General features: G+C 54.0%; 1 protein-coding gene across 1 annotated transcript in view; it reads right to left on the reverse strand.

The window, feature by feature from the left end:
- XXYLT1 (xyloside xylosyltransferase 1) overlaps nt 1–9,702 on the reverse strand; it is a 145,095-nt gene extending 135,393 nt beyond the window's left edge. The window contains exon 1 of the mRNA XM_081137660.1: nt 9,108–9,702. Within this exon, the coding sequence (XP_080993786.1) occupies nt 9,108–9,611 (504 nt within the window). The 5' untranslated portion in view covers nt 9,612–9,702. The remainder of the gene's footprint in view (nt 1–9,107) is intronic.
- Between the last annotated feature and the right edge of the window lie 1,201 nt (nt 9,703–10,903).

Consider the following 10,903-nt stretch of genomic DNA (forward strand, 5'->3'; position numbering starts at 1 on the left):
TAAACCAGCTGAAGAGGTGTCCAGGGCACCTACTGCATATAGTATAGGTCAGCTCATATAATAGGAGCCGACTCCCCAGCACTCAAAGATCCTTGTAACAGACACAGGAGGACTAGGGTTGACGGGGTGCAGACCTGGGAACTAGACAGCAGCAGGAGTCTCCATATGTCCAGGCCATCACATACATAGGCTGGGCCCCCAGTGGACTGCGCAGGGCCGGGCAAAGGGGCAGTGGAAGCCTTTCAGAAGGTTCTGGCCTGCACTGAGGAGGCCCACTCAGCTTTACTCTGGAGCAACAGCTCAGTGGGGCGTGAAGCAAAGCCATTCAATGTTCACAAAACACAGGCAAAGGCAGGGCAGTCACAGATGGATAAGAAAAATATGTCAGGCTAGGAACAAGAACAGGAGGCAAACAAGCACACAAAGACCAGCATAACCCAGAACTAGCTTCAGAAACAAACAAAAGGGATAGCAGGCAGGGAGTTAGCAGGAATAGGAGACCTGGTCTCAGGCCCTTTGTCCACTGACCAGCTGTGTGACCTTGAACAAGTTGCTTGGCCTCTCTGGGCCCAGTATCCTCACAGGTAACATGAAGGGACAGGACTACATGGCCTTTCCAATTCCCTCCCATCCTGACCTCTTGTGACCTGCTGCCAAATGAGGAAGGTGGGGCTCCAAATATCATGGTCCTCTACGATCCCCCATACTACACAGAGGCTGCCAGCTCGTTCCAAGGGCAGAACCTGGAGGAGGAATGAGAGCTTTGCCTCGTGCAAGCTCTGAGGCTCCCCTACTCTTCTCACAGCACTCAGTGGGCTCTCAAGCTGCTGACAAGAGGAGGACACATGTGTAAGGCCTCAGCAAGCAGCAGGCACAGGGGCACAGTGGGAACTCTTCTCGGGGGATCCTGGCTCTCACAGAACATCCCGTGTGAAGGGACTATAATGAACCAACAAATAAACAGACATAGCAGGCATTAAGGCAGAGTGCTAAGAGCCCGAAGGACCAGGTTCCAATCCTGGCTCGGCTGGTAGCTGTATGGCTCTGAGCAAGCAACTAAACCTGCCGTGGGCTCAGGATCCTCACCTGTAAAACCCCTTCCAAGGAAGAATACCTCCCTCCTCAGAGGACTGCCTGCCCTGAGGATTACACAAGGAATGAGGTAGACTCTAGAATCTCGCATGATGCCTCCACTTAAAATGGTGGCCATTGTTACATCACTGAGGATGACGGCAAACGTCTGAGAAAGGCTGGGTGATGTTTCACTCCTCACCCCTCATCCTGAGGCACAGCCTGGCTTGGGGCAGAGGCCGAGAAGGGAATCAACATCTCCCAGATGGGGAGGGGAGAGTCGGCAAGGAGGGGCAAACAGTGCAACACTGGAGAGGAGGGAGGGGAGGAGAGAGCACCATAGTTTTGGGAAACTGAGGAAGACTCAAAAAAAAACATGGCACTCTGTGCTACGGTCTGAATGTTTGTGTCCCCCCACCACCCCCAAAAAAAATTTCATATGTTGAAATTCTAATATCCAATGTGATGGTATTTGGAGGTGGGGCCTTTGGAGGTGCTTAGGTCATGAGGGTGAAGCCTTCATGGGATTAATGCTCTTATAAAACAGGCTCCAGATGCTCCCTGGCCCCTTCTGCCTGGTGAGGACACAATGAGAAGCTGACAGTCTGAAACCCAGAAGAGCGCCTTTGGCAGAACCCCGACCATTCTGGTACCCTGATCTTGAACTTCCAACCTCCAGAACCGTGAGGAATAAGTTTCTATTATTTACAAGCCACCCAATTGGTGGTATTTTTTTATAGCAGCCCAGACTGACTAAGATATCCTGAAATAAACCTGGGCTGACCACTGTTTTTAGAACTAGTGCCACTGCCCTCCAATTGAATCAACAGGCATTGTGCCTTCTACAATGATGAGGAAAGGGTCCCTCCTTCCAACAAACCTACTCAGGTACTATTAGTAGTAGCTACCGTTTGGCCACCTGCCATGTGCCAGGATGTCACTGCTGCCTGATTTTTATCTCATAGCCACACTGTAAGGGCATGTGTGAGGGGATGGAGGCTCAGATGGATTACAACCAGGGCCACACTGTTCCCAAATGTCAGAGTGTATTTGAGCCCAAGTCCTGGGCTCCAAGCCAAACTGTCCTGCTCTGGGGTCTCTCCTTGGCAGACATGGGACAGGCCCTGCCGGTGGTGGAAAGGGTGGCGAGCTGCAGTGAGGAGAGAGAACAAGAGTGCTCCCAGGCCCAGGCTGGACCAGAGCAGGCCAACAGAGGCCAGACTCTGGGACAATCCACCTGACCTGGCCGCTTAATAGGGCTGCTTAACTACAATTACCCCAATACATAAAACAAATGGCTTTAATTTAAAAGACATTAAGTTAACAGCAGGCTTTGTGCCAGGTGACAGGGCTCTGTGGCCTGGGAAAGAGGGTTGGAAGGTGATGTTGCCCCAGCCATCCTGACCAGTCCTCAGCAAACCACAGGCCAGTGTGAGCGACTGGGAGGCCAAAGGCAAGAGCCCTGGGCAGGGAAAGGTGTGAGGAAGGGAAGCAGGGAGTCCTTCCAGGTACTCTGAGTGCCCGGGCGCTGCCCCTGGTGCGGGAGGCTGTGGTCTCAGCCCCTCCGGCCGCAGCCCAGCTCCTCCTCTAGGCCAGCCGGCCGCCTAACTCCCTCAGCCAGAGACAGGCCGCGGAAGCTCCCATTCCCCGCCGCACGTGGCCCGAGTGGGAACCAAGCCCGCCTGAGAGCTGAGGCCGAGCTCCACGCAGTGAGGCGGCTCGGCCACTCCACGCGCCCGCAGGACCAGCACGCAGTCACCGTGCCCCGCCCCACCGGGCCTGCCTCTCAGGGATTCGGGCCACGCAGCCAGCTTCCCACCAAGTGCCAGGACGCCCGGGCCATCGTGGTGGGTGAGAAAGGCTCCACTCGCATGGGGCTGCGGGACACATCTCCCGGTTTTAAGAGGAAGCCCGCGTCCCGACACCCGGAGGGCGCGTGGAGACCCAGATGGGGCGGAAAGGCTGCGCCCACGGAAGCTGCGGGGCCCGCGGCTGTGCTGGGGTCTCGGGTGGACCCGAGGGGCGAGGCGGCTCACGCGCAGACCCCCCCCCACCCCCCCACCCCCCGTCTTCCCTCTGCAGAACTGCAGGGAAGCGCCGAAGGCCTCTCCGTCCAAGACCCAACCATCCGCACGCTCCATCCACCTTTTCAAAGGGCTTCGTGGACGCGGGTTTACACCGCGCGGGAAGGAAACGACCTCCCACAATGAAAACGCAGACTACCTTTCATTTCAGCCTTCCTTTTTAAAACACTGGGGAGCTGTGAGGGCCGCTAGTGGGAAAAGAACAAACAGCTCTGCGTGCGCCGGCGCTTGCTTGGTGGCAAAAACGGCGGGCTCCAGGCTTAGGCGCCGGGCTCCCGACGAAGCAACCGCGGTGCAGCGGCGCCCTCCAGTGGACGTGCAGAGCGCTGCACACGGCTCGCCGGGCCAGCGACGCGACCCAGCCCCCGAGCTGGAGCAAACTCTCCCTACGGCCCTGCCTCAGGGAGGGCGTGGTGACCCGCGGGGAAGGCTGGCGGTCGGGTGCGGCCCGCACTCCCGCAGCTCCTCCTCCTCCAGGCTGGAAGGCCCGCGCGCTGATAGCAGCCTGGAGCTCCCCGCAGCGCACACACCCGAGCCGAACACACCACCTGATTTTCCTTCGACGAATATTGCTCCCCCAATACTGACTCCCTGGACCACGCCATGCACAGGGAAACTAGAAAACCAACCCCGAGGCACCCACAATGGTCTGGCGTCCTAGAGATCAGTGTGATGCCTTCCCTCCCCAGCCAGAGAGATCCTTGGGGACACAGGGAGGTGAGGCCCAGCTGAGATAGGTGAAAACTGGCCCCTACCCTGCCTCTGCTGTGGGGGTTAGGGTGAGCTGGCCCTCACCCACCCTTCCAAAGGGGCCAGAAGCTGCTGATAACACCAACCCTCAAAGAGTAAAGGGCCTGGGCTGGCTCTAACCCCAGCTCTGAACAAGTCTCCCTCCCCTCCACCTGGAGTCTGTCAGCTCACTGGGAGGGCTGACTGCACAGAGAGGTTGAGAGTTTTCTTCCTGCTCCAGTGCTTGGTGATTCTGCAAGGCTCTGTCAAGCCAAGTGAGGCTGAAGCAGCACTTGGAGCAAGCAGTCTGTTCAGATTGAATGTACTTACTTGGGGCAGCTGGGCAGGGAGATGATACCGATTGTGAGGTAGGCTACAGCCCACCCCCCACCACTCCCTATCCTGTGGTGTCTCCTGCTCCCCAAGTCATGTTACACAGTCCAGCCTCATGGTTTAGTGTGGGAAACCAGGAGATCTCTCAGCCTTGGGGACGTCTTCATGGGTCACAGTGATGCTCAGGTGAGACGTCTGTGAAAGCACTTTTGTAAGCTCTAAAGTGAAGACAATTGTTACTATTATTCTCCTAATCAAGTCTTCATAGTAGTAACACTCCCTCCTTAATTTTAGGCGGCACATTACAGTACACATCAGAAATTTCCAAACCATGTTCAGAATATAAGTGTTTCGCCCGGCCAGCGTGGCTCTGTGGTTGAGCAATGACCCATGATCCAGGAGATGGAGGTTTGTTTCCCGGTCAGGGCACATGCCCAGATTGCTGTTCGATCCCCAGCAGGGTGCATGCAGGAGGCAGCCCATCAATGACCCTCTCATCATTTTACAGAGGAGGCCTCAGAGCCCCTGAGAGGGGAGGTAGATTACCCATAGCCACCCAGCTAGTCACGGGCCAATTGGGGTTGAAATTCAGTGCTGTCTCACTCCCTCACTGAGTTTTGCAGCAGGAGAGGATGTCCATGAGTGTGATGCTAAGTGACATGGGTTCCTGACCCATGTCTATGTCCCCTGCAGCTATGAATTCAGACTCCCACATCTAGTAGGTGCTTGGTCATTCTTGGGGCTTCAAAGTGCAGTCTGGGATCCTGAAGGGTGGGACACAGATGGCTGAGTGTCTACCCCAAAACCTGAGCTCTTCCCTGATTAACTGAACCTCTCTTTTTTAACTGGGTACCCTGCTTTGGTTCTCAACCCTGCTGCTGGAACACAGATGTGATGGCTAAATCTCTAGCAGCCACCCTGGACCATGAGAACAAGGGCCACTCCCTAGGGACAGTGAAACAGAGCTGGAAGGAGCCTAGGATCCTGACAACTTCATGAAGCACCCAGGAAAGCCTACCTCTGGACTTCGTTTAGATGAGAAATAAAGCTCAATCTTGCTTAAACCACCACTATTTGGGGGTTTTATGGCATATTCTATCAAACCTGATCAACAGCAAGGAAGGCTTGTGAAAGAGAAAAATATTGACCTAAGTTTGAGACATGTAGGATTCCACTTGACAGACAGAATGGGACAGCAGAGGGCTTAGAAGCTCTTCCTAAGGCTTAGGGAGGATAGGCTGGACAAGGGAGCTGAAGCCAGCTGCTGAGGGTCTAGAATGTTGGACTAACTGGGTGACTATAAGCCAGGAGCCAGGTTTTGAGTAGAAGCGGTGTGATAACATCAGCATTTTAGCAAGGCAGATGTAGCAGCCTTTCCCAGGCCAGCAGAGCCAGGAGAGCCTGGATGAAAGAGAGCTGTTCGGTCAAATGTTTTCTTAATGCCTAGTAGATGAAGGCATTGTACTCCTAGGAAAGGCGGCACAGGAAAGAATCCTGGAGCTGAGTCTGAAAGATGTCAGGAAAGCACCAGGCACTCCTGTATCCTTTACAGCCATGACTCTCATGTCTGCCTCCACAGCCCACACAAACTCAGATTCCCAGGCCCACCCAGGAGAGTATGACCCACAGATAGAGATGGGGATCAGGATTCTGGATTTTTAGTAACTGTCCCCAGGTGATTCTATGTAGTTAGTCCATGGAAACATTGAATAGGCTAGAAGCAGTTCCTTATCTGGTACCTGGAACATAGGTTTGGATGTTTATTAAATAGGTGAACAAATAATATACTTCCATGCTGTCAGACGACAACAAACCAGTAGATTTTGAAAGACCCAATAGTAGAAAAAACATTTTTCTGGTTAAGTGAATGTGGGGTTTTTTGTTTTGTTTTTAGCTATTTAATTAACCACAATATAATCTAAAGTCACTAATAACATTCTATGATCTATTTCTGCAACCATTTCAGCAAAAAGTGTTTATGTGTCACTTGAATATAGCCTAAGAGACCTCCGAGTGTGAGCATGAGTTCAATGCCAGCTCACTATAGCTCTGTTCTGCATCTTGCACACACAGTGGAGTCCCAGAGCCCAGCCTAAGGGAGGAGGAGCCTCCAGGCTGTCTCTAGACAGCTGGAATGGGCAAGGAACTCCCTTTTCCCAAAGTGTTCCAACACACTTCAAGGCAACTCTTTCTGGGAGTGAACTTACAAGAAGTGCTCCTTAAGGGGAAACATGGTACAAAAGGAAAACACTGGCCTAGGATGCAGGTCAGTAACCCCCCTACTTCATCCCCCAATTGGCCTTGGGCAAGTTTCCTCACCTGTTGTACTATATGCTCTTGAAGATCCCTTCCAGCTCTGATGCAACCAAGGTGAGAACTTTTACAGTTTCCTTCTTCCTAATTAATACTGGAAAATGATTCTCGGTATAAAATGCACTCTCATATATAAGGCATGATGTTTGGTGCTAGGAATACAATATTTAAGAGAAATCAGGGTCCATGCCCTTAAGGAGTTTATAACCTAGAAAGGCAGACAAATAATTCATTCAATAATTATATAATTAGAACTGTCATAAATATTAGTAAGGAAAAATACTTGGTGCTATGACAGCATAATGAGACCTCAGGAAAGTTTTACCAAGCAAATATAACATTTATGAGGAGCAATTTCTGCTGGAACTGATAAGCCCTTATCTGACCATCTGGCTGGAAGCCCCCAAACTCTCACCTCTCATGCCTCAACAGGGTGGTGTTAATACCTCAGGTCATTTGCAGCTGCCTCCAGGCCTTGGGTGACAGTTGTGGTTGTCAGAACTGCGCCCAGTAAAGGGAGAAAAACATATGAAACATAGACTCCAAGCTGGGAACCTGGACCTGAGGCTGGATCTGCCTCTAGACCAATATTTCTGGTGCTGACTATGTGCTGGGGATTATGCATAGGGATGGGAGATAAGACATGATATTGTCATAGCACCAGGAAGATACACAAGGGAGGGAGAGGAAGACATGCCTTTCAAAAGGGGGTTCCTTGGACAGCTCCAAGGAGTGGATAGTATCTGAAGATGGGCAAGACTTGGAGATGGAGAGAGAAATCATCCTGACGGTAGAACAACATAAGCAAAGCATGTAGGGTGGAAAGCACTGGGTGTGCAACAATCTGCGGCTGGAGCTCTGGATAAGCGGTGGCAGAGACCTGGCAATGATGCAGAGTAGGCCCGAGTTGCTACCACGGACTTAGAAAGTGAACAGATGACAATGCTGATCTTCAGGATGATGTCTGGTATCAAATCACAGCTCCGCCCAGACTGGCCCTCTGACCAAGGGCCCTCAGTTTTCTCCATAGGACTAGCACAGAGTTCAAGCATTACGGTCCTAAGGATCACCTGGGACAGGTTGCCAGACCTTACCTCCAGTTGGAAGATTCCAATTAAGTAAATCAAGATGAGTCCCAGGCTGAAAACCCCAGGTCAAACCGTGGGTCCTAAGGGCCGCTCCAGCCACAAGTTCCAGGCCCTGGATTCTTGGCCTCCTACAACACAAAGTCCAGGCCCAGGTGACCTTCTCTGACTACGGTGGGTGTTCCTGATAAACCTTTGATGTTGGGGGGCGGGGAGCAGGAATGGAGAGCTGTGGAGGGCTGGGCGCAGACTATCTCCTAGTCTAGGGACACTCTCAAGATAGGTGAAAGCTAAGAGTAGCCAAGGCCCCAGGAGGAAAGGAAGGACATGGTGGGAAGACAGTACAGCTTGTGTAAAGGCATATTCAGTTCAGTTAAGATCTAATGTGCACGTGGGAGAAGTATGAGAAGCAAAGCTGGAGAGGAGGGCCAGGCCCACAACACAGGTAGCCCGACCAAGAAACTGAGACTTGATTTGTGGGCAACAAAAAACCACTGCAGACCCTTAAATCCTGCAGGATCCCCTTAGTCAACTACTGGGCACAAACACATGGTACACACTATTCTTGCCTCACCACCACAGCCTACCACCAACATCCGTCTCCATCCTTTAGGATCGCCTGCTACTCCTATCCAAAAATCAGACCTCGGATCCCCTCTGTGCAGCTACTAGGTCAAAAGGAGGCAAGCAATTTGAGGCAATTAACACTAAGCCAGGAACCCAATCTTTGAAATGATAGGCAGAGGCTGGTCCAGCCTGGAACAGGTGGCTGGCTAGCTCTGCTCTCCCCAGAGCCTATCTGTACCTCTTACAGCTTTCTCTCTCTTGCTCCCTGGGAGGGTCCAGCAGCTTCCCTAAATGAGTTCGTGATCGCGAGGCTCGCAGAGCAGGGAGCACAGCGAGGGGATGAGGCGGTTCACGCCGGCTGGGACTGAGCTTGACCAGTTCCGACCGAAAGCCCTTATAACTGTAAGAAACGTCATGGCAACTTCAACAATTCCAGCGGCCTCACTAAGACCTGTCCAGAAGACTGCACAGGGTGCCTGCTGGTGCCTTCAAACAGCCCGCTTCAGCCTCAAGAGTCAGACTAAGAATGAAAAGAGGTGCAGACTCTGAAGGTCCTGCTCAGTCTTCAACGCTAGCGAAGGGGGGGGGGGGTGCCTATCTTTCTAGGGGGCCGCAGTTCATGGGAGCGGGGCGTGGAGAGCTGGTCAGGGTTGTCAGGGTAACGCCGCCGCTCCGCTCCCGCACCCGCCGAGCGCGTCTGGCCCCGGGACACGCCCCCGGAAGATACCTCCCTCGAGCGGTGAAAGCACCTTTCGGGCCCGCGCGGGCGCTGAGGAGTCAGGCTTCTTTCTATGGGCGTCGGCCGCGCGCAGCGCAACGGAGACGCTCCCCTCACAGCCCCTAGAACGCGGCCGGGCGCGCGCCCGGGCCGCCCTGGGGACGGGGTGCGCCACCCGCCGGGAGCCCCGGCTGCGGCCCCGCTCACCTTGCACTTGAAGCCGGCGGCGGGCGGCAGCAGCTCCCGCAGCAGGGCCTTGGCCACCTCGCGGCTGGCCTCCTCGCTCACGAAGTGCAGGTTCAGCACCTCGTGAGGCTCGAACTTGGCGAGGCGCAGCAGGGAGCGGAGCGCGACGCGGGCCTTGGCCTGCAGCGCGGCGTTGTGCTCCGCCTTGGTGAACATCATCAGCAGGTGGTAGTCCACCGGCCCGGCCCCGCCGCCATCCAGGCTCTTGGCCTTGGCACCCAGGGCCGGCGCCACGGAACCGCGCGCCAGTTCCGGCACCGGCGGCGAGGGCGCAGCGGGGGCTCCGGCGCGGGCCTCCTTCAGCCTCTTGGTGGCGCTGGAGAAGGTCTCCCGGCCCGAGCCTAGGTAGTAAAATGCACAGACGGCCAGCGCCGCGGCCAGCAGCAGCGCGCAGTAATGGGAGCGCACAGCGCCCAGGCGCGCCATGGCCCGAGCGCATGGGGGCCCGCCTCGGAGGATGCCCATGCGCCGGGGACCGGGGGACCTAGCAGCCCGATAGGAGCCGCGGAGACCCGGTGCCCCGCAGCCACTTAGCAGCACCGGCGGCCGGCGGCGGCCATGGCGGGGGCGGGGCTACGCTGCACAGAGCCAATCCGCGAGCGCTGGTGCGCGGAGGGGCGTGGCCAGGGCCGCCGGGCAGCCGCTGGGTCCTAGGTTCAACGGGATCAAAGCCAGGATGAACCGCGCGTCGGCGGGAGCGGCCCCAGTGCCGTCGGAGCAGCGAGTGAGGACTGCACCTCTTAGGTGCCTAGCCACGGGCGCTAGGATCGAAGCCGAGCCTTGAAAGGAATGGAGACGCCCCAACGCAGGACCTTCTGTTAGCCAAAACACGATACTGCACGCAGAGAAAAATTGTTCTCTCCACACCCTTCCCGCCCTAATTTCTTGGAGACCAGCTAGAGTGGGGAATTTAAACCAGCAAGGTCCTTCCCCGTTCACGGTGAAGCAGAGTTGACACCTGAGGCGGATAGAAATGGCCTTTCACCCCACTAATCCCAAAGACCGAACAGAAGCATCTCAAGGATGTGGCCAGCAGGGGGACCCCGCCGCCCAAATTTTCTAAATAGTTCAGGGCCCCAAAGGAGTAATACCAAAGATTGTGACACTAATTCTTTTTTTCTTTTTTCTAACAAACTTCAACACTTTTAAAAAGCCTTACTATGTACGAGGTAGTTTTGCAAATTCTAAACTAAGGCACACTGAGGGAAATTCTCCAAGGTCACACACACTGGCAGTATTGCCCCTGGACAGTTGGACACTGTCAACTACATAAAAACCAACTTCAGTCTCCTAAGGACTGATGCTACACCACAGTGTGTGAGTAAACATGTACAGAAGGTCTGCATGCCTGAGAGGTGGGGGCGAAAACGCATGGACAAATGCACGTACAAATTCTCTCACGTTTATTGTGCCATGCCATTACTTCTCAAAGTGTGGGCCCCAGTCCACAACTCATCTCATTTTTAACTCCTGTTCTTTTCAACTGGAGCAACACTTTTCTGAAAAACACTGAACCTCTGAAACAGGCTTGGCAGCAAGTTCAATGCATGCTACTCACCTTTTTAAAGAAGACAAAAAAACCAACAGCAGCATTAACTCAGTTGAGTAACAGGTTCTTACTTTGGCTCATGTAATCCTCACAACTGTGAGAGGTAATATTTGCACTTTACAACTGAGGAAATTAAGATTGAGAGAAATAAATCGTCCAAATCTAGTTAACTAGTGAGTAATGGAGTCTGGATCCTAACCCCAGTCTC

This window comes from Miniopterus schreibersii (genome assembly GCF_964146895.1).
Source record: "Miniopterus schreibersii genome assembly, chromosome: 5".
Classification (NCBI taxonomy): Eukaryota; Metazoa; Chordata; class Mammalia; order Chiroptera; family Miniopteridae; genus Miniopterus; species Miniopterus schreibersii.